We start from the raw sequence: 25009 nt of genomic DNA, 5'->3' as shown, positions 1-25009 counted from the left end.
ACCAAAAAAAATTATAAATATTAGGTTGTATTTCAATACTTCATATGTCGTTAATAGGCAACTATTCTTTTTTGGTATTTTGGCATTGAGAATTAGTGAATTACACATAATTTGCGTTCCATTAGAAATGACTTATTTGGTAATTGGTACTCCGTAAGTATTAGAAGAGTAATTAGCGTTATCATAAAGGGAAGACTATTCAATGGCTACATAAAAAATGTAGCCATTGTAACTAATTTTAATCTTAACCGTTTAAATATTAATAATTAATCTTATCCGTTCAATACTTGACTTCTAAATTATAAATATTTTAAAAACTACTTTATCTTGAAAAAAAAAAAAAAAAAAAAACTGAAAAAAAAAAACTACCTACCCGTTTCCACCATTGATGAACTTCTAAGTATTCAACCATCATCCTAATCTCCATAGAATAACAATATGAGAAACAATTAACATGGATTGGATTAAAGTATAACAAACAATCAATGGAAAACTGCCAACTAATCTTAAAAAAAGGAATATAATTTTATTCAGTGGATAGTTTAATACGAAGTTCATGGATATATAATTGGATAGGATCAAATTTCCTCTTGCACTAATGGATGGATTTCATTTTAAGTGATTCTATCTCCTCTCAACACCCTGCTCTTCTATAAATAATTGTCCTCATAAATCTCATGAATTTGGTATTTTTTGATTGAGTCATGAATTAGGCAGCAAGTTTCCACGATAAATGCAAAATCGTCGGAATCTTTTGCATAGGAAAGCTATTCAATTGCAATATCTTTCCTTTGGTTGATTCATGGATAATTAGATAGGATCAAATTTAATTTTTCATAGGAAAGCTATTCATACTTTGCAGATTATCATCAATGGAAGATTAGAAACTGCCATTGTATTTTAGTTTTTAGAGGAATAAAGAAAAATAGAAAAAAAATTGGGTATTTTTCTTGGTCAACTTATATCAATGGCCCTTCTTCACATAATATTAATCAACGGTTTAGATTTCGTTTATATAATGACTACAATTTTATTGTAGCCATTGCAAAACTGTCCATCATAAAGGGCTCTACGTGCACCTCTACTACTAGTAGTAATTGTAGGAATTCATTCTATTTTGCTTTTAATAACGAATTAAGATATTTTTAATTTTTTTAAGAAAATAACAAAACTAGTTGCAAAAGTCAAGTACTCAACTTTAACATTTAAATCTTCATCTACCACCATATCTTACTCCGTAGTACTTTAGACACAAAACCCTCAAACTTTACATACAAAGTAATCAATTAGATTATTAAATAGTTTAGTTATTTTAAGTACTAAGGAGTGGTATTCAAAACTTGAGATCAAATATCGTCTATATTATTATCTTTGTGGTTTTCTCTATATAACATATGTACTAAATAATCAAGATTTAAAATATTTGATCAATAAAATATCCTATGATACCCAAATGAAATTATCTTAATATGCAAACCAATTAATGTCGCAGTACTTCATTGTCCAAATGTTAATTAGGATTATTAGAGTGGATAAATTGAGTTATATGATGCACGAATTTAAATATGCATGAACACTGAACACCATTTTCTAGATTTGTTTTAAATGATTGACAATATATAATACAAGTAGAATATACAAGTATAAAATGTATACATGTTAATCGAATCGTTCATTTGACACCATCGGAGTAATTTCCTCCTCCTAATTTCTTCGGTTTTCCCAAACAAGATGTTGGGACTGTTCGCAAACAAAGGAATCAAGGAAGGTGTGCAATCAATATCATAGAACTTACTAGGAAATTAATAAAAGTACAAGAGACACTTACTAATAATATTAAGTTAATAGCAACAGATATTCGTATTATAAAACAATTAATGACAAATAAACATAATCCAATCAAATAATATTATTTTTCTAAAGTTGTCTTGTCAATGTGAGCATATTGCAAGCATCATGTGATTTTGTGAATATGTTTTTGTTTTGTGTAGGTGAACTTGCTGCTTCTTACCGATCAAGAGCCCCATCTATAAAATGTTGTTTTGTTTAGATCACTCATCTATAAAATGTTGTTTTGTTTAGATCACTTATGAAAAGAAAGATTTGGTATAATAGTAAAAAATAAAAGCTAAAATTAGTTAAAATCATTTACAACAAGCTAAGTAGTACGCATAATTCATGCATGATACTTGGTAAATTTTAAGAACAATTTTGCAATGGATACATTGCTGCAATAGTTTTGTAGTCACTTTAAAGGTCTGTTCACTTCAGTTTAATTTCAGTTCAGTTCAGTTCACTTTAGCTCCAATCACTTCAGTTCAACTCTTAATTTTCTTCTCTCATAAAATATTTATTTCAGCTCAGTTCAGTTCAGCTCCAATCAGTTCAGTTCAGTAAATGTGAACAGACTCTAACTTTATAATCAAAACCTTTCATTTTTAATACTACATCTACACCATTCATTAAATTGACCAACAAAAAAAATAAAAAATAAAAATTAGGGTTCGTTTGACATTGTTGTGGTAGTCTTTTATTTTTATTTTTTTTTTTTCAAAATCATATGATCGATGTCATATACTGAATAAAAAAATAGTCAAATTTATTAAAATTATGATAATTTTTGAAAACTCACAACAGAAAAATAAAAACACCTTTTTTTTTGTTTCCTGTTTTTTATTTTTGGTTTTCAAAAGAACTAAAAACTGAAAACAAAAAACAATGCCAAACAAATCCTTGACACCAGATATATAAATGTAGTCTACCTCCTCTTTGGCTCTTTCACTCCCTCTATTTTCATGAATCATAGTCCCAGGGGCGAAGCCAGGAATAAAAATCTAAGGGGGCCGGGAAACGATAAAGTTAGAAAAAAAAAAAAAAAAAAAGAGCTCATAGGGGGAGTCGAACTTGAGACCCCCCTTACTATGCAAAACTCCAACAACCAACTAGGCTATAACTAATAACATGATATATGGTGTAAATACTTGCTATTTATTAGTTACTTAGGGGGGGCCAAAATAGATATATACACAGTACTTGTTGGGCCACGGGGGGCCGGGCCTCCACCAGCCCCCCTGGCTCCGCCCCTGCATAGTCCTCTCATTTCATTCAAGGCTTTAAGCTATTTACATGGCTAATTAAGTTATTAACGTAATTTCATTCTCATCTTTATTAAATTTTCCGCGGTAATGGACATTCTTTTTTTGAGTAAAAAGTTATTTAACATGCTATACATGCTATCTTGATTTGGAAAATTGCAATAGGCATTCTTCATCAGTTCAATTTTAATATATACTCGTATTGTTTCACACAAATTTTATAAGTGGTTGGCATCATGGTGTGATAAATCATTATAGGGATTACTTCGTTAGTGTTATATATAGGAGTTACTCGATCAGTGTTACAGGGATATTTTGTCAGTGTTATATGAATTAGTAAGTTGATATAATAGGGATTACTCGATCAGTGTTACCAGGATTAGTTATGTTTTTTTTATAAACGGACCCATGATGTGGCTAGCCGTACACAAAATACGCTGAAAAATAAATATAAGGAACATGATTATTTACTCGTAATGTCTATCTTGAACGTCTAAAACGATACAACTCAAAATATAAAATACATAACATTTTGAATGTAAAAATTAGACATTACGTAGTTTAGGTTCATTATTTTAAACAAACAAACAAACAAGACCGGATTCTAAAGAATTTTGAACTGAAGAGGACCGAAGACCATTTAAAAAATTTCTCGTCCAGACCAAACCAATTTCTTCGGTCTGGCCCGTATCAAAATTGCTTTCCTTTAAACCCTACTGGCCTTCTCCGTATCAAAGGCAGCGAAAACAACACACAATAATAAACACCAAAACCCAAAACCCCAGCTTTAATTCAGGTCAAATTGTACATAAGTTTATTCATCTCTTGGAATTCGCTCAAACTACCAACAGAAATTCTTTCTCCAATCTTAGCAATCCAGAGTTTCTCAATCTTACCACGGCTCCACTCCTACAGCCTTCTAGGTTATTACTCAATTGATTTTCCAGTTTCTAATTTCGTATTATACGCTAATTGTTCACTTGTTGGGTTGATTTTGTGCTTAATTGAGTAGTTTATGTTATTTAATCTAGTCGATTAGTGTGTATGTTCTTTAAAATTGTTGATTTGTTATTAAATTTATCAAATTAGGGAGTTTGCGTTTCTGATTTTTTTAAGGAATTGATAATATTGAATTTCTGTTTTTTTTTTTTTTTTTTTTTTTTTTTTTTTTTTTTTTTTTTGGAATTGATTTGTTTGGATAATTGCATTTCTGATTTTTTGAAATAGATTCCCGGAGGTACGTAAGGAATTACTTGTATGTATGTCTTACTTTAATCCCACTAATCGTTTTGCTTCATTTGACAAAAAATAAATTGATCCAACTTGCCAAATTCTATTCTAATGAGTTTCAAAGTAATGAATTGAATTTTTTTTGGTTATTCTCTTGATAATTTCATCGTTGCTATGAGAAACGATGAGAGGTTTTGGAATTTGAAGAGTCTTAGTGAGCTTTCCGTGAAACTTGTTGAGACGGAAAAGCATGAAACCCATGAACGACTGTACTTGCTTTTGAAGTTGGTTCTAACTCTTCCACTTGCAACGACAAGTGTAGAAAGATATTTTTGGAATGACGTATGTGAAAGATAAATTGCATAATAACATGGGAGATCAAATGTTGAATGATTGCTTGGTTACTTATATAGAGAGAGATATGTATTTGAATGTTGACATAAATGATATTAGATCGATATCAAAACATGAAAACTCGTAGAGAGCAATTGTAGTTTTTTTTATTTGGTTGTAATATGGATATTTAATACTTTTGGAATGTATTTTATTTTTTGTTAATTATTAGCTTTTTTAATATTCTTGCATTAATTATTGATTAGTTGCGGTAGTGACCCCTGGATCCGCCACTGATCTCAATTTGCAGAATTTGCATGGTTTTTTTTAGGGTAATTTAGAAACCATCACCAACAATGGCAGAAACCGACCCAAGCAAATTGGTATGCAGCACTTGCGATTCCCTCGGCCTATACATGGACGACGATGGCCGCTTCTACTGCACCAACTGCAACTCCCAAGCCGCCGACATCATCGACAACGCCAACGCCGACGAAGATTTCATCAACAAAGGCATCCATGGCGGCGCCATCTACAACGCCGCCCACAGACGCGCTGCCCCTGTTCCTGCTCCCGCCACTGAACCCCTCGACAACCATCTGGGTCCCACTGAACCCGCCGATTTTGGGAAGACCCTTAAAGGGGGCATATTCAATGAACAAGATTACTACAATGCTATTCGTAAGAGATATGTTTTGGGTCTTCAGTTGATGGTTCAGTTTCAGTGTGAATCTCTTGTGCAGAATTTTGGTGTTACTCCTTTGATTTGTGGGATTGCTGCTTCTATTTGGTTGCGCTTTGTTGCTTCTACTCGGGTTTTTGCTGATGATTGGGCTGATAAAACTATCATGGATTCTGAAACTGGTAAAAAAAATTTTATTATTTGTGAATTTTGATGTTTTTGTTTTGTTGATGATTTGGGTATGGTTTCGTTGATTATTTTGTGAATGTCTTATACTATTGACTTGTGTTGAATATAGTTTAGTGATTGATTTAACGAGTATGGTTGCATTGGTTATTTGGAGAAGTTTATTGGTTATGGTTGCAATTTGTTATCTTGAGAATTCCATGTGCTATTGATTTGTGCCAAAAAAAGTTATTGGGTATGACTGCATTGGTTATCTTGAGATTGTCATTTACTATTGACTTGTGCCAAATGTAGTGTGGTGATTGATTTATCGTGTATGGTTGCATAAGTTGAATTGGGTATGGTTGCAATTTGTTCTTTTGAGAATTCCATGTGCTATTGACTCGTGCCAAATATAGTGTAGTGATCGACTAGTGTCGCTTGAGCAATTTTTTTAAGGCATTAGATATGCTAGGTGGTATATCATGTAGTATTAAGCTTAAGTTGAGACCAGTCTGTTTGAAGCCTTTGTTTTCTCAGGCATTTAAACATTTGTCCATATATTTGTTAGTTATTTAGCCTACTTATTCATGTCGAGGGCCTTATTTTTGTTTTCAGGTGAAAAGAGACTCCAAGTTGGAAGACATTGTTTAAAAGAGCATCGAAATATGCATAACGAACGTATGGTAATAATTTGGATTAGATCTTTGAAAAAAACGATACCCTTATCGTGCTCCTTAGCTGTTTCATTTTTGGCCTGTCATATCGCTAAAGAACCGGTTCTTCCAACCGACATTATAAAATGGTCTATTGAAGGGAAGCTTCCTTATTTTGGTGCTTTTCCTAAGATTGCTGAATCCATCTTACAGATTGAGAGATACCATCAACATGCTTCGGTTGTATGTCCATTAAAAGCAAGTTCTATGTTTAAGCCTAAACAACTTCCTTTACAGAAGTTGGAGTCAATGGCAGCATCTATAGCTCAATCTGTAGGCCTGAATTTGCCCCCAGTCAACTTTTACCGAATAGCTTATCGTTATCTAAAGCAGTTATCTCTTCCTGTGGAAAAAATTCTTCCATATGCCTGCCGCATACAAGAGTGGTCAATGCCTCCTGATTTATGGTTGTCTGCAAGTGAGGAAAAGCTTCCGTCTCGTGTTTGTGTGATGTCAATACTGATTGTCACAATTAGGATTCTGTATAATCTCAATGGCTTTGGCAAGTGGGAATCTACGCTGTCTCCTCCTATTGTCTCCTCAAAGGATGGTCAGGCAGCAAGTTTTGACAAGTCCAATGCAATGAAGGGGACTGAAGAAGCATCTACAAATTTGGGTGGAGAACCTGAGACAAATTTGTCTTCTGTTCATAAATTTGAATCTGATAGCACTGAGCTTTTGCGCAACCTTGAAAAGAAATACGATGATTTGAGTGATAAATTTGGTGATGTTGGAGCACTTTTTTCAAATGAAAAAAATATTCACTGCCCTAGCTGGTCTACATCCAAATATATATGTATGTTTTGTTTTGTTGTGTTGTTTGCTTTGTTTCTTTCTCATTGCCCTTTTTATTATTCTCTCAATTTGGCAGAATATTCCAAAGATTTACCAACCTATCTTCAGTATTGCAAGGATGTCGTATTTGCTGGTGTTGAGCCATTATACAAGGATCCTACTTTTATAGAAGAACTTTGGGATTTTTACGAGAAAAATCGAGAGGTACATTGATTAATTTTTCTGATAAGCCATAGCCTTTCTTTATCAAAATATATATCTGCATTGGCTACTATCTTCGATTTACTTATTTTTATTAATTAGATGATGCTGACCTGATTTATGCCTTCATGAAGTGGTTGGTGCTATGGCTTGAATACTTTGTTACTCTTAACACTCCAATATCATGCCAAATCCTTCTTTTTCATTCATCCAACATCTAATACAGATAAGGATGCTTGGGTGGGATCTTTGAAACTCAATAGGGAAACATGTAATGATTTCTGCATTTGTGTTGGATACTTCTAAGAATTCAATTCTTTGGAAAAGACTGAACAACATCGATTGAGCAGTTAATTCTGAGCTTAGGTTTTACAAAGAGGAATATTTAACATGGAAGCACTGACTTCTTCACAGCAACATAGTGTATTTGGTGAAGTGCAAGACTCAGTGCACCAAAACAAGCTACTTGATCTGAATTCATCACTTCAGTCCTTTTTTGTCCTTCTAAATTAATTCAATTAATAATAGCTCAATTACTTTGGTAGAATGAATGTGAATATTTCATTATAATTCTCCCTTCAACACTTTTTTTATTTTTTATTTTTTATAGAGAAGGGTTTGGTACATATATTCAAACTTTAATATGGGTGAGGTATCCTATCAAACAATAAGGTAGGGTAAAGCATGTGATTGTTTAATATTTTTATATGGAAAGTGGTCAGTGGAACATATGGCATGCTTTGAAAAAGAGAGATAAATATGAGTTAATGTCTGTATCCTTAAGGGAATTAAATAGGTGATTTTTATCCCAAAAAAGAAATGTGAAACAATTTAGGACACCCTTATTAAGTAACAACAACAACAATTAAAGGCCTTAGTCCCAAAATGATTTGGGGTCAGCTAATATGAATTATCATAAGGAACCGTCCACAAAAAATGGAATACATCCAGAATATTGATTAAATAACAGTGGGCAGAAAAAAAAAGAAATGGCTGTGTAAAGTAAGAACAATAAAAGGGTATACAAATTAATATAAGAGTTTTAATGGAGTGCTAAGTAAGTGTGAATAAATTGAGGGATGGAGGTGTTTGTAGCTATTATTATACTAGCCAAAACAAACATGGTTTAAATGATTTATAAGTATTCGTGGTGCCTCAAGTCTGTGATGTGTGTGCCACAATGTTATGCTTTGGGCTTCGATTTGTTTGCCTATGCTTAAACATATATGGGAACAATTTGTAGGGTGGTCCAGATTTTCCAGTAGTTTAGAATTTGCTGTGAATTCTTGTTTTTGCCAAACTGGTAAGTGGTAACTAGCATTAGTAACTGTTAGACGGTAGAATTTTAATTTCTTTATTGAATTAAGTCACTTCTATTGTACTGAGAATATATTGTACATCTTTGTTCTTATCGTTGGATTTTTTTTTTTTTTTTTTGAAAGAATCATTGTATTATTTTTATTAACAAGGAAGTTCTCTTCAGGACATTAAAACATCTGGGGAGTTTGAATCTGGATCAAATCAGAAGAGGCCAAGGGACAATGATAAATTTTGCAGTACCCCATCAAAGGACTGCAAGAAGCATAGAGATAAAGAAATTTCCAGCTCTTCAGCAGCTGATAGTGGGTTTCAGTCTAACTATAACAGACCCAACTGGGATCCAAGTGCTGATAATACTCGGCAAAGTTCACAAACATGTCAATTTCCAGCAACTATGGATAGAGATGAGGATTCATCTCAAAATTTGGAAGATATAGCTCTTAAGTATCTGAAAATAGATATGGAAGAACACCGTTTCTGCTACATACCACCAAGGGTGGAAGTCAAGAGACGTGACCACCTGCACTATTCAAGGAAGAGGGGTGATGGCTCTTTAGGTTACATTGCCCATGCTGATTACTATATCCTACTTAGAGCTTGTGCAAAAGTGGTCCAGGTTGATATTCGTATTATGCATATCAGTATACTCAGTCTAGAAAGAAGATTGGGATGGATTGAAAAGTGGATTGATCATAGTTTGGTGGAAAAATGTTCTGGTGGCCCTAATGTGGATGATTCAGAAGATGAATCTGTTAATTTATCTAATATTAGTATATAATTTTTTATCTGCCCAGCCATATTGTGTGTGGTAGAGAGGTGCTTTCTTTCTTTGTTGATGGGAAAAATTGCCGGACTTCGGGGATCATCAGCTAATGAAGTCATCAGCAGTCATTAGTGAGAGGTAGAGACAATTTTCCAGTGTTTGCTCACAAGAATGAATATCTAGAAGAGGTTTCCCAGTGTGCGCAATCAAAGTGAGATATCCCTGCTGTCTTTTACTCTCCTAGTGTTGAAAAGGTGTGGTGTGAGGGTAGTTTTGTGCAGGTCAAGCTTGAAGAGAAACAGCTTCCAGCTGCAGATTGGTCAGGCTGCAGAATTTTCCAGAGCTGCTACAGTTGCACTGCGTTTTGGGGGGATAAATATCAAAAAACTGCATGTTTGCACTTTGAGATGGTCTTTTGTTGTGTACAGCAGGCAGCAGAAGTGTGCAGATTTGCTTTAGTTGTGTAGGGTTTTGGGTGGATGATTATCATAAACTGCAAGAGGACACTGTGAGACAGTCTTTTGTTATGGTTCGGCTGGCTGTAAGCTGTCTTGCAGAATACCAACATTACCAAGAGGCAGTAAGCATAAATGGTTCTGGTTCCGCATGGTGCAGACTGGGGCAGTGACTCTTGGTAGCCCCTTTCAGCGCGTCAATCAAGGATAAACACTGATGATGTGTTCTAGGCTCATTTGGTTTGTGGATAAGGGTTGTTTTCCGTAATCAAGGAAGCTTGCAAGCTAGTGAAAGAGCTGTGAGAAGTCTTTGATTTTTGAGGCAAGGCTCGAACTCGAGCAATAGTGCAGCGAGCCAAGCCTGAGCTACCCAAGCTCGGTCTCGGCTCGGCTCATTAACACCCCTACTTGACTGCATGAAGGTAATAGAATATTTGAATTCTTGGTTACTTGCTAGTTTTTGTTTATAGTACATCTTCCTAGAAGAATCAGTATTCTTTGATAATTTATAGCTTATAACCCTCATATAGGTTTTATTAGGCATGTTCAGTACTGTTTAATTTCTTCCATCTTTTATGCAGATTTGTGTAGCCTGTATATAGAATAATGCTGTTCACATCAAGGCAAATTTAAGCAGTTGCTGATGCATTTGATATCGGTTCCGTGGTATCTTAGCTTTGTATGGGTAAGTGACTTGGTTCATGTGCTAAGTTATTGCTTTGTTGTTCCTTGATTAATTTTTTCTTTCTTTTTAAAATATTTTTACTATTTTCTTCTCTTTTTAATGTTAAATGGCATTCATATCTCCAGTAGTTCTAAATGCAAGTTCATTCTGATTCCAAGCTGTCATATACTCATCCAGATTCTTAAACCAAATTAAAGTATATGTATGTATTGTGGAAATGATTCTAACTGGGCTTAAGGCTTAAATCTTAACAAACATATGTTTTCTATAAGGTCTCTGTTATGGACCAGATTTCGCAGTCACAATCACACTAATTTATACAAATTTAAGGCAAAAGCTTGAGTATTGATAGGAAGATAAATATAGCTTTAGGCTATAACTTTCATGGTAGCTTGAGGCTACAAATCTCACGTCAAGTCACTCAATTCTGGATGGTTGGTACTGCTAAACAAAATGCCTTACATACTACGGCTACTCTCAAGCAATTACAATGCCCTAATATTAATTAAAGTTGTCTTCTAGCCTACAAAAGCATAGCAAGGTGCAGTGGCCATGGCACCAAGGAAAATCAGTTTTCTTCTTTCCTTATTTGGCTTGCTACCAAAGTCTACTGTTCTTGTCCCTCTCCTTTTTGCTCTTGCTGCTTTCCACCTTTTTACTTCCCGTTATGATCTTTGTCAACCCTGGGCCTCCTTGTATAAACCCGTATTGGATTGTGGGCCATCTAGGTCTGGGCCGTTTGTGGATCCATAGCAGTCTCATGCTTAATTATATGAGCGGGTTTTATCAATATAAACCTGATAGGAGTATCCTTTGTTAAATTGGTCTCTTCTTTTTTCTTTTTTTTAAAATTAAAAAATAAAATAAAATAAAATAAAATAAAATAGGTCTATTGTTGCTCTCATTGCACACCTTGGGTTGGTTGTTTCCACTGGCAGGATGGACTGAATCCCTGTTCCATGGACTTTGCCTAAGATACTTAGAAAGACTAAAGATTGCTTGTGTAATCTTGAATATACTTGATTTGAACCTTGTTGGAATGCCATTATGCCCGAGATTTGCTTCAGATTTCTGATTTATTCACTAAGGTTTTTATACTCTTTACCTGTTAATTGTAGTACATTGTAGTCAAGAATGATGCAGTGTTCATGTTCAGAAAATTATAAAAAAATGTGTCCTGAGATATTCTGAGGAATTCTTCTCTGTTGCATATGTGTCCTGTAACTCTGTAAGAGTTGCCTATGAAATTGAAGAGGTAGTTGGCGGCGGCGGCGGCTGTGTGGTTAAGGAAGGAGCAAGAGGTGGAGAAGTGTCACCCTGAGAGTAAATTTTTATACCAACCTTGGGGAAATACAAGTATACCAGTACAACCCCCAATATGAGCATTAGTACTCTGTCCACCCTTTGGGTAATGTAGCCTTAATACTAGCGTAATAACCCCCCCCCCCCCCCCCCCTCCTTCAATAATCCAAGTGTGCACTAAATCTCTCTTCATGAGCTGTACTGCTGTAACTACTGTAATTAAAAGCGAGATTATGTACTTTATACTTTCGGTCTTTTGCAAGTTTTTTCACTCATCTTTGTTCCCAGGCACCACCTGGGTTCACAGCCACAAGATTATCAAGTCATCCAACATTTTACTCGATATGCAGCTATAATCATCGTCTTGTGGAATGTGTTTCAGCAACAATGCTTCAGCAGGCTACCAGTCTCAGTTGACAGCTCCCATTGGCCACGGCTACTTGATTTGTGCTTGCTGTGTATGAGTTATTAATAAATGTGAATTCTACTGGCTTATTCATACTACTTCATTATCCTGGATGTTACTGCTAAGATATGAGACATCTATTTTATTTGTTCTTTTCTTTCTGATCTGTGGCTGACATAATACCCTTTTAAGAGAATTCGAGTTATTCTCGCGGTGTTAGTTCTGTAAACAGGAACTGATGAAGCTATGAAGAACAATTTTGAAATTCGTCACAATCTAGCAGTAATGTTGTTTTCTAAAATGATTGTTTAAATGCATAGTTGTAACCAGAACTGAACAATAAATTGGGATCATTACAAATTTACAACTTATAACAAGTTTTACTACCTCCGTTTCAAATTACTTATAACGATTTGACATAAAATATGAATAGAATATCTACTTGATGTAAATAAGTTGAAACGGAGATAAAAAAATCCAGACTTTTATCCAAAAAATGAATTATAAAATATTGCTTGCATCATTACCCAAAACAGACTAATAATGTTCGTGGTAATGGAAAAGGGTTTCCAGTGTCTAGACCTAAAAAAGTACATGTTAAGTTTGGTCATGTTCTTATTATACGTTTCCTTCAAAAAAAAAAAAAAAAGTTATTATTATATGTTGTAACTTGTTTGTTTGTAGCTTGAATACTTGTTTGTTTTTATAAGTAACATACGCAATACTTTCACAGTTTCACCAAACTGCGCTCATTAATTCAGATATGTTAGAAAAGTTTCGGACATGAAATTTAGTACTCCTTCCGGTTTTTTTTTTTTTTTTTTTTAATAATTTGCAACACTTTCCTTTTTCGTTCTTTTTTATTATTATTATTTGCAACATTTCTATATATAGTAAGTTTATACAGTACTATATTTTATTATTTCTCTCTTACTTTAAACCCCACTCACATTAGTTTATCATTTCTTCTCTCATAGTCTCCACTATTCTCTCTCACATACTTTCATTTTCATGGTCCCCATATTACTTTTACCATAATAAATAATTTTTCTACTCACATTATTATATACTCCTAAAACTTCGTGCATTGCAAAGTGTTGCAAATTTTTTTTTTAAAAAAAAAAAAAAAAAGAAGGGAGTATCATAAAAAAAAAAAAAAATTAGAATTTCACTTTCTTTTTTAAAAAATAAAATATATGGACTATGGAGTACTACATATAATATAATAAATTGGTGTATTATGAAAGATTGATGGAACTCTGTAACTCACCATACAGCTTCATAAGATCACATCCACTTTAACATAAATGCAGAAACGTCGCTTGCAACTTAACTCTATTCCAACCATAACTCTTACAACTTTACAAGTATGCTTATATTTTAGCTCTAATTTCTTTTTAAAAACAAGTACATAGTACATTGCATCACATTTTCACCAAAGAAAGTGCATCTAATACCACCATCTAGGCAATATATCAACAATTTAATGGTTTGTCACTTAAAAACCAGTAAATAACAACAGCAAATTGAGCTTAAATAGTAAATTCATTACGAAGTACGAAGTATGTACTACTCCATAAAATTTCATTGATTCTAATATTAACTCTTTGAGTTTAATACCCTTGTGTTGTAATTGAACTATTGAAGCTCCATCATATAACTGATCATCATTTTATGTTTCGTAGGTAAGAACAAAGTGTCCTATTAGACGTAAATCTCGCACAACTTAGCCTAGTTGGCCAAGTTGGGTTAACGGACAAGATCTTTTCGAAGTGGTGGAGGGGGTAATCACCACCCCCAAACACTCCTAATCTGCCAATAAAATTTTCATTCCTATCTTATAAGGTTGTTTAACTTCAGCTTCTTTACTAATAAAATTCTGAATTCTAAGTTTGTACATAAATTCTTTTATCTTAAATTGATTGTATTTAAATTTCTAATAATATTTTAGGATTAAGTTTTCGAAGATTAATTATCAAGTGGGTTATGGATTCTTTTTTTTTTTTTTTTTTTTTATATATATATAAAAAAAAAGAAAGTAGGTTATGGATTCTTTAGAAACTACAAACTATATTTTCACATTTTAAATCAGTATAATTGGTTTATTCCACTTAAGCTTATTATGAATAATGATACTCCGTATTTTAGATTCTGAAAAATGGGTTTACTCCGTATTTCCTATATTTATTTGTATTCTATAACATGATAAATTAGCTTTTTTTAAAAGGTAAGGAGAATTATCCCAACAAGGTAGTACTCCTTACTTGGGGCAATTGTCACTACTTAGGGCCTATTTCGATTTACAGAAAACAAGTGAACTGAATTGAACTGAATTGAAATGAATGGATTGAAGTTGAATTGAACTGAACTAAACGAACTGAGCTGAATTGAACTGAAATTAGGCTGAACAGAACAAGCCTTTAAGTACCCGAACCTGGGTGATCTAACAATGACCAGGATGAAGCTTGGGTGACACTAAGTGGAGGTTCCGAACCGACTGATGTTGAAGAATCAGCTGATGAGTTGTGGTTAAGGGTGAAATGCCACTTGAACCCAAAGCTAGTTGTTCTCCCCGAAATGCGTTGAGGCGCAGCAGTTGACTGAACATCTAGGGGTAAAGCACTGTTTTGGTGCTGGCCGCGAGAACGATACCAAATCGAGGCAAACTCTGAATACTAGATATGACCTCAAACAACAAGGGTCAAGGTCGGCCAGTGAAACAATGGGGGATAAGCTTCATCGACAAGAGCTAGGGAAATGGCCCAGATCACCACCTAAGGCCTCTAAATGATCTCTAAGTGATAAAGGAGGTAGGGGTGCAAAGACATCATGGAGGTTTTCCCCCTAGAAGCAGCTAGCCTTAAAAGAGTGTGTAATAGCTCACTAATCGACGCTCTTGCGCTGAAGATGAACGGGGCTAAGCAGTTTGTCGAAACTGTGGGATGTAACAAAGCATCGGTAGGGGAATGTTCCGTGTTAGGAGAAACTCACGTGCGTGCCGCATTGGACAAAGAGGAAGCGAGAATGTCAGCTTGATTAACACAAACATTGGTGAGAATCCCCCGAAAACCTAAGGGTTCCTCCACAAGGTTCGTCCTTGGAGGATGAATCGGGGTCTAAGATCAAGCTGAAAGGCGTAGTTGACGGACAACAGGTGAATATTCCTGTAATACCCCTTGTTGGTCTCAAGAGACGGAGGAGGCTAGGTTAGGCGAAAGATGGTTATCGGTTCAAGGACGCAAGGTGACCCTGTTTTTCAATGTAAGAAAGGGTAGAGAAAATGCCTCAAGCCAATGTTCGAGCACCAGACACTATGGCGCTGAAGCAACCCATGCCATACTCCCAGTAAAAGGTCGAACGACCTTCAACAAAAGGTACACGTACACAAAACCGACACGTGTAGGTAGGTAGAGAATACCTAGGGGCGCAAGACAACTCTCTCTAAGGAACTCTGCAAAATAGCCCCATTACTTCGAGGAGAAGGGATGCCCCTTCACAAAGGGGTCGAAGTGACCAGGCTCGGGCGATTGTTTACCAAAAACACAAGTGTCCAAGAAGTCGTAAGACCATGTATGGGGATGACACCTACCCAGTGCCGAAAGGTCAAGGAAATTGGTGACCTGAACACAGGGGAGCCGGCAACCAAAGCCCCGGTGAACGGTGGTTGTAACTATAATAGTCCTAAGGTTGCGAAATTCCTTGTTAGGTAAGTTCCGACCCACACAAAAGGCGTAACGATCTGGGCATTGTCTTGGAAAGAGGCTCGGTGAAATAGACATGTCTGTGAAGATAGATACAGACTACCTGAACCTGGACATAAAGACCCTATGAAGGAAGAGCTAAAATTCTAATCTTGTGTCAAAACCCATGGGTCAAGAGACAGTTTCTATGGGGCGTATGCCTCCCTAACCTATGCTATATCTATTAGACACTTGGAGAGTGAAGACTGAGGAATCAACATGATAATTGACTTGCATACAAATTTAGCAATTTTCTATTCAAGGCATTATATATTTATACATATACTCTTTTTTTTTTACAACTATATTTATACATATACTCCCTTGTTCATATATCGTCACATATTGACATTGTTATACTTGATTATTGTAGTATATGAGAACAATGTATTTAAATTAATAATGCGACTACTAAACTTTAAAACCCGATTAAAGAAAAGACAAAGTATAAACAATGACAACAAAGAAAAAGAAAAAAAGAGTAGGATTATAAGATTATGACACGATTGACAAAAATTGACGTGACTAGCTATCATAGTAATTTGATTTTAGTGATATATCCCTCAATTGGTTTACAAGTTGTCAACTACTATGTTCAACACCAATGATCATCAAATTAGAATTCATATTTAATCATTTCAATATTGAATTTTCATTATAATCTTCTAGATGGGCAATCAGATAGCGTTTACCGACTTAATAACCAACAAAAATTCGACATGTGTCATCTCTATATATAAATCCTAATTAAAGAAAAAGGCAACTTGTCTTCTAAGATCAGATATTTTACATTAATATAATTTAATTTGATTTCTTACCTCTTTTGGATAATTTATTTTATAATGTTATATAATGATTGCACTTTTTCTGTGTTATTACTACTAATCCACTACGTATCGCAAAAAACTCCATTGTAAAAGAAGATACCAAATCTTATTTTAATTTACTGGTGAAATGTTCCCGTCTTAGGGAGCACGAAGGATGAAAAAAGCTAAGCAAGCTTAATTGCTTATTTCTATTTTTTTTTTTTTTTTACTTTATTTATGGTCCATGCAAAGAAGTATTCATGATTTTTAATAAGTGTTGTATAATGCTTCTTAGCTATACTGGCCACTTTTCCTTCTACTACAAGGGAAACCGTTGTCTTAAATTTTCTCATTTTTACGTAGAGTAAGGATATGTTTTCTTCAGCTTATTTTCAATTCAGTTCAGTTCAGCTCCAATCAGTTTAGTTTAGTTCAGTTTCTAATTTCCTTCTCTTATAAAATATTCAGTTCGGTTCAGTTCAGTTCAACTCGGTTTAATAAATCAGAACAGGCCCTAATTTTTGTGTAAAACAATTATATAATACGATAAAAGTAATGTGTATAATACTTCATAAATAAATAAAATAATTAAATAATAAATTATTTAAATCTTATGATATTAGACCGTTCCATATTGTAAATTATAGACTCTAATTTTTTTTCTCCTTGAGTATACAATTCAACTTAGGGGCATGACATTAATTAATTAATTAAATGGTCGACTTGTAAAGAATAAAAAAAAGAAGTATGATACAAATTCAAATTATAGTGTGTTGAGCTGAGGTTAAAATAGAGACACTGTACTTCTATAAAATAATAAAGTGTAGGATAATGTTGATCTTATTTGAAAAGAAAATTAAGATAATTTATTAATTTTATTTGTTAATGTCATTATTCGTACACTATTTGATGTAGTACTAGACACAATAAATATAAATTTGAATTTCTGTTGCAAATATTAACTGTTTAACTCACTATTTCAGTTAACTTGTTAAATTGTATAAACTCCCATATAGTCGTACACTGTTTTCAGATCAGATTATAAGTTATTGTAAAAAATCCAAAGTACAGTAGATTATTGTTAAAAATAATAAAATGTTGATTCCATTAGATGGACTAGCTATCAATTTTATAATTCTAAGAGTTCTCTTTCGACCATTGCATTGGGCTATTCCAATGTTCCACTATTCACACACCAAACTCTTTTGATCATCTTATGTGGTTAGTGTATCACGAAAAACATAGTTACGTATGATTTAGATTTGGATAATATTTATACGGAGTAATTCATATATACGTATCTTTTTATATACAATAATATTGAACTATAAAAGATATTAACAGTAAAAAAATGTGCATTAACAAACGTGGAATTTCATAACGTTGCAATTAAAAACAAACAGGAGAAATACCTAAAATTGAAGTTGACGTTTATAAATGGTTTTTGCCTATTAACCTCTTTTTTAAATGGTCATTTCTTTACCTAATTGAGTAATTGGTATCACCTGCTTTTCACTCATGTAAGTCTAAAACTTATTTTAAATTCTATTTATTTAAACACCTTTTTATGTAAGGAAAAAAAAAAAAAACATTTGAATAACCATTGTTTTACTATTAAAATCCAAATGTAAATTTACAATGAGGTACTCCAATAGTGTAAAAATATTAAAATCCTGAAATTTGAACATGTATAGTAGGTAAGTGAAATTCAAATTTTAAAATGCAAAAATGTCACAAGACAATCACAAATAATTCACATGAGAGGGGTGAAGATACAGAAGCAAACAGGATATACTATTATGATAAATAACAACACATCAGTACTACTACGAGTATTGATTTAGGATGCAATAAATATGGGCCATCATGTTTATTTATTTACGGAGTAATTTGCAGCAAGCAAGCAGCCAAATCAATATTCCACATACTTTAATGTATTTCAGCATAACCAATTACTGCTTACTCCGTATACACGTAATTTGGTACATGTTCATGTATTGTATTCATCAAATTAAAGTTCCACCGATGACATGAATATCATTATATACTCCCTCCGTTTTTCTTAGTTACATCTAGGCTTAACCGATGAGGGCTTAGGCTTTGTTCGTTCTCTTAAAAAATTTCAATATGTAGAATAAACGAATTAATAGAGTATAAAACATATTCTTATTCTTCAACAATCAGCTTAAATTCTTGAAAGTCTTGATTGAGTTGATCCTTTAATATGAATATATGATATCAAATCCAACTTGACGCAAAAGTCATAGATTCAAAGCTCATTCAATCTCCACTTTTAAGAGGAATATTAAATATAAGGTAAGAAGAGGGTCCAAGCTGTGTCCACACTTCAAGCCCAAAAAATATATTAGATAATCCTCTAACAGGAGTAATATATAGGCGAAATACTCTGTAAAAATATTACGGAATACTTTAAAATGGATACAGTGTGTAGAATTTTATTTAAAAAATGTAAAAAAATAAAAATAATAATGAAATTATTACTCATATTATAAGTGTTCAACTACCCCTCTGGCAGAGTCATAATTGTCGAGCCTAAAATGACACCAGAAGATAAAAATGAGTGGAGAGATTTCTGTGCAGGATTTGCACCCAAATTTTAATGCTAAAGGACAAATATTGCAAACGACGTGCCTTAACCAATAATAATATTAATACTATAATAAAATTAAATAAGTGTACTCACCATTTTTATTTTTGAATTATTTTGGGACCAAATTATAACCTTGGGATAAGTTTTTTGATAAGATAAGGTCTTATGGTAGAGAAAGGTGGGCGTTTTTTTCCTTCTATCTTACTGAATATAGGAATAAAGTGAACTTAGGACAATTTATTTTATGTTAGTGCTTCTAAATTTAATAAAAATAAATTAAATTAAAGTACATGTAACGTGTTAAAAAAAGTGGTTTTGGGTTCGAATTTAGAGGCAACTAAGATTATGTACTTTTTATCTTCTTTTTAAGCTTAAATATCTCCTAATCATTGAGGAGCTTTGTTCTAATTATCTTACCATAAATCGACGTCAAAGATGAAAAAAAAAGTGTAATTTTTTATTCTATTATTTTAGTCAGTGATTTTATATGTAGCTTTAGGGTTCCGCATACAATATAACTTCATCATATAGTGGTATATTACAAGTATTTTCAAAACAACTTTGCTTGAAATTGCTTTATTATTAAGCATATGTATTTATGTTGTAATGGTCCATAGCACTATGTTAGCATATTTGAAGACGAATATAAAAAAAAAATAAAAAATTGTTGTTTTAATTTCGACTAAAATATAGTATAATATTGATTTCGTGTAAAAATATAAAGTTATAAACCTACAATATTTTGATTTTATTTTTATTTTTTTAGATTTTCTGCAAATAACAGTTAGTTGCTGCCCTTGATGCACTAGAGTAATGCTTTTTACATATTATGATTAGATGAATGCAAGGCGGAGAGGATCACACGCGATCAATAGAAGGTTTATAGACAAATCTGCATTTTATTAGTATTAAGCATTATGTAATTATGTTGTTATGGTTCATTGCACTACGGTAGCGTATAATACATATAATAGAATATAGTAGTTCTAATTTTAAGTATAACATCAATTTGGTGTCATAATATGAACCTATCCTACTATTTTTTTTTTTGTATTTTTTGATTTTCCGCAAATAATTATTAGTTACTACACACTGAATAATGCTATTTATGATTCAATTTGAAGAGTATCTCACGCTTAGTAGGCTCATTACAGGTGAATCTACGTATTACTGTATTAATTTAATATGAAGGGTCTGTTCTTTTTAGTTTAATTTTAATTCAGTTCGGTTCAGTTCAATTCCTAATTTCCTTCTCTCATATAATATTCATTTCAACTCTATTCAGTTCAGTTCACTTCAGTGAATCAGAATAGGCTCGAAGTGGAACACACACTACTCAAATGAATTATTAAATTGTTTATTAAAGGACCAACTCAACCAAAAGCTTAAGTTGATCGATGGTTGAGGTCCAGGATTATGTTTAAAGGACCAACTCAACCAAAAGCTTAAAATGATGGTTGAGGTCCAGAATTATGTTAATTTATACTCTATTATTGTTAAACTTTTTCATTAAGAGTATATAATAAGACACGAATAGCTAGACAAATTGAATCAATGCAAGGGTTGCAATACTCAATTTTGAAGATGGTAAAATTTTGAAAAAAAAAAAAAAAAAAAAAACCCTATTTACCTTTACTATTTTGCCAAAACAAAGGTGTATTGTCATAAGATCATTAGGATGGTGGTTGATTATTATCGATAACAATTAATCTCAGTAGTTATTATGGGTAGTTGATATTTTTAATACTAATGTTATAGAAGCACTCAAATTATTAATCTTAAATTCAAAAGGTATTAATTAAACACAACAGTATCATGCTTTATCCTATGTACACATTATAAAAACAGTAAGTACAAAAAATAGGAAAATTTATTGAAGAGAGGACTATCATGTGATATGTTTATGATCATTCGATCTATTTTTTACGAGTATTAATTACAAAAAATGTTTTGCATTGTTGGAGTATTTGATTATTTAATGTTTATTTTTTATTTTTTACTTTTACATGTCAAATAACAAAATTATATTCATCCATGTTTCAATATAATTTTGACATTATAATAGCCTTGTATTTTATCTTGCTCCACTTTATTTAGATAGAAACATATTTGGAAATTAGCCACAATCTATCATTTAAATAGAAATATGTTTGAAAATTCAACAACAATTTATTTCCATTTTAGTAAATGCAACCACCATTTCAAACATCTCAAAATAACATAAGTTGGTTTTCGTTTCGGACGAGGGAAGTAAAACAAACACATTTGTGAGTAATTTTTTTTTTTTTTTAACTCCATATTTGAATTTCAAAAGGTTGTTAGTTTTGAATTTTGAAATAGAATACTACGGTGTACTATCTCTACCTAAAAAGAAAAGTTTCACTCTTTTCATTAACAAATACGATAAGTATTTTTTTAAATTATACGGAGTATTTAATTACTTAACTTGGACATTTTGTGAATTGCAGTCTTATAAATTATACTCCGCAATTATGCACTCGCTTTTTTTTTTTCCCCTCTTATGAGGTATCAAAAATTATGATGCAAAATTGTGCATACAGTTGTATTTTACCAAATTACAGTTCACACCTAGCTACAAAGAAAGACAAATCTACATAATGTCACTCAACTCACTCATAATTTAGTTGAGACATGATTCCTTAGATGACATGACGGTCCAAAAATGACACCAAAAAATTGTACTGTACAATTTTTATGAAACTTAATTTAATTCGCATAAATAAAGCATAATAACTAGTACGAGTATTGTCGCAATAAGCACAATATTGTAAACGGAATTTGATCCTACATCAACTACCCAATATGTAGTGTGTTATAAGTAAACTCACCCCTAAACACAGTTTTGTAGATGAGATTTGATCCAGCATCGAGTACAAGCATGTAACAACTAAACTCGATAGCAATATTCATATCGAAGTTAAACCCATGTTTTCATCATCACGTAACCACGTCGAATCAATAATAATACTGATTACATTCAAAAATCTTCAACTCATGAGTCATACGATCCAAATATTAAAACACTAAAAAAAAAACATAAAACAAATTCAAGATCTTTTTACATTATTCATTAGAGTTATCTTTAATGATAATTAATTAACTAAGTCACAAATAGTGCATATAACTAAAACAACATTAGTCAAAAATAATAATGAGCAAAATAAATTAAAATTAGCTGAGAAATTAATTAATTAATTAAAAATTAATCATTGCGCTTTCGCTTCTTGACCACCACAATTAGCAAAATTAAACTCAAGAGCCGAACCAAGAACTCCCCCACAATTTAATCCCACATTATTATTAGTATTATTATTGTTGTTACTACTAATATTAGCATTTCCATGATTCCCATTACTACTAGAAGTGACGGTAGTATCGGCAATGTTTATACCAGATTTGTCTCTTCGCTGCGGCGAGGCCGAAGATGAAGAAGGTAAAGCTAAAGCCGAAGCCGAAGCCGAAACAATACCAGCACCAGCACCAGCAGTAGCACCCGAAGCGGAGCCGGAATGTTTGTTGTTATGCATCCAAACTTTAAAAACACTTCTATCAACACCAACTTCTTTACAAAACTCTTGTACTAATCTTTCTTCCCCTTTTTTCAATCTCCACCCGATTTTCTCCGAGAATTCATACATTTTCTCCTTTTGCTCTTGACTAAACTTGGTCCGAAACCGCTTCTTGCTCTGGAAATTACCATTCTGCCCTCCACCACCGCTACCGCCATTGTTGGAGTAAAACCCTGTCACAACCCCTACTCCGGCGGCAGCAGCGGATGCGGTTGAATTGTGCACCATTTCGTGATCGGAAGGGCTGTGAGTGTGGCCGCTTAAGGAGAGGAGAAGCTGAGACGCGGAGGGAGGCGAGTGAGGCCTACGCGCCGCCGCAGAAGGCGGGATGAGGTGGTGGAGTGGGGTTGGGTCGTCGGGGTCACGACGGTGGAAGTTGCGATGACAGCCACACGCTGCGCAGGTGAGTGAAGTGGGGTCCACAGGGTTAGCGGTGGGTCCCGGCATGAACTCGCAGCAACCGTCTAGCGCGTGACCTCCTATGCTCGCCGCGTGGTTCTTCAAGCACTCCTTGTATGACACGTGCTGTTGTTGTTGCTGTTGCTCGTTTTCGTTGTTGTTGTCGTGGTTGATCTTGTAGCTATGGTGGTGGTGGTGGGCCCTCTTAGCCGGTGGAGGGTGCGGAGGAGTATCGGTCTCGGAGTCGGGGGTGCGAGGAGTGACGGTGGTTGTTGCGGCGGTGGGCCCACTTATGAAGTCCATAGCCATTGATAAAACGGGTCGGGTTTGGGGTTGGGCTCGGGTTTGGATCGGGTTACGAATGGGTTTGGGTTAAGGGAGCAAAGGAAGAAATGGTGGGAGAAAAAGGAAGAGGTTTTGGGTAATGTAGTGAGATTTAGAAGAAGAAGGTTTACGGGGGGGAAAAATAAGGGGGTGTTTGGTGGGGTTAGGTGTTGTTGAGAAGGTAATAAATATGTCTCAGAGTCTACTACTTAAAATAGGAGGGTGTTTTTAAATTATTTTTAAATTTTTAAAAAAATTATAATTATTTTTTTTAAAATTTTAGAAGGAGAGAAATGTGTACACGTGGCAGATTGGGAGTATGGGAGGCCACATGAACGCCACTACGAGGCATAATTTGATTCGTAAGATATGGTTAATCTCCCTTCCTTCTTCTTCTTTAAGATTAGGCTAACCTTATTTTGGTAATAGCTTGACCACTAATATAACCCTTTGCCCACTAATTCTTTGTTTATGGTTGGTAATCATTGATGAAAAGTATACTTTGTGATCTTCTATTAGTTGGGATTATTGTTTTGATGTTTCTTCGATCTTGTTGAGGTTTTGATGACTTATTTTAATTATATTGTAAAGTATAACGACGATTTCTTGCATACTTTAGATTTTTAATTAAGTTGGATTCCTTCTCATGTCGAATGAAGATTCAATTCCACGAGTTAAATTGTTAAAATTCAACGGTATTACTAAATATTTTGACCATAATATAATAATGAGTTATACATGTATATAGGCGCTTTTTAAGGTATTGAAAGAGAGATTAGAGGGGGGAGAAGGAATAATTTGAACAAAGCTGTTTGGATAAGAAAATTAAAGTAAACTTATTTTAGTTAGTCAAGAAAACTGAATGAAGGTTACATACCACAGGGGTATCACGTAAATATTAGGGGAATTATAAGTCTATTTACCATAAATTTTGAAACTAGAAGTCTCCATATGGAATAGCTGGGCAAAAAGAGGATAAGGAACCACTAGTTGATATCCTTTCAATGCATAATTATTAGTTCATTAATAGCTAGTATTTAAGTCGAATAATGTTTCGAGTTAGCATAAACAACAATATGGTACTATATTTTAATTTAATTTAATGCATGAAATTATGACAAAATTCTTTTAACAATGAGACATGTTTTTATTTATGATATTGATCATAATTTTGTAAATGAAACACATAATGTGATATAGCTCATTAGATAAGTTTCTAGTGTTGAAATTTATGGTTACAAATTGGAATCTAAGCGAATTGTAATTTTGATCTTTAAAACGTAAGTGAATGACATAATATAATGAACCCAACGTGAAAAGATATTGCAGAATATATTTTATTTTTACAAGAAGATAATCTTAATATTTTTGTATTTTTCTTCTCAAAGTAA

General features: G+C 33.4%; 1 protein-coding gene and 1 pseudogene across 5 annotated transcripts; one reads left to right on the top strand and one right to left on the bottom strand.

Annotated features, from left to right (window-relative positions):
* Positions 1-3855: 3855 nt before the first annotated feature.
* On the top strand, positions 3856-12412 carry LOC145582652 (TATA box-binding protein-associated factor RNA polymerase I subunit B-like). 5 transcript variants are annotated; one of them, XM_081639638.1, is made up of 7 exons: positions 3856-4018; positions 4990-5522; positions 6124-6945; positions 7093-7220; positions 8701-10177; positions 10337-10440; positions 12093-12412. In XM_081639638.1, exons 2-5 carry the CDS (start codon positions 5015-5017, stop codon positions 9313-9315), a joined length of 2073 nt encoding a protein of 690 aa, XP_081495764.1. In that variant the 5' UTR covers positions 3856-4018; positions 4990-5014; the 3' UTR covers positions 9316-10177; positions 10337-10440; positions 12093-12412. The 5 variants fall into 5 exon arrangements, with proteins under 5 accessions (XP_081495764.1, XP_081495760.1, XP_081495762.1 ...); XM_081639634.1 differs by having other exon boundaries at positions 12031-12412; XM_081639636.1 differs by having other exon boundaries at positions 11674-12412.
* Positions 12413-22363: 9951 nt separating this feature from the next.
* LOC145581519 (zinc-finger homeodomain protein 11 pseudogene) lies at positions 22364-23792 on the bottom strand (annotated as a pseudogene).
* Between the last annotated feature and the right edge of the window lie 1217 nt (positions 23793-25009).

The sequence above is a fragment of the Chenopodium album genome, chromosome 15, assembly GCF_948465745.1.
Source record: "Chenopodium album chromosome 15, dcCheAlbu1.1, whole genome shotgun sequence".
NCBI classification, from domain to species: domain Eukaryota; kingdom Viridiplantae; phylum Streptophyta; class Magnoliopsida; order Caryophyllales; family Amaranthaceae; genus Chenopodium; species Chenopodium album.
Note: the sequence above shows the minus strand (reverse complement) of the source record. Positions and strands in the feature narration are given on the sequence as shown.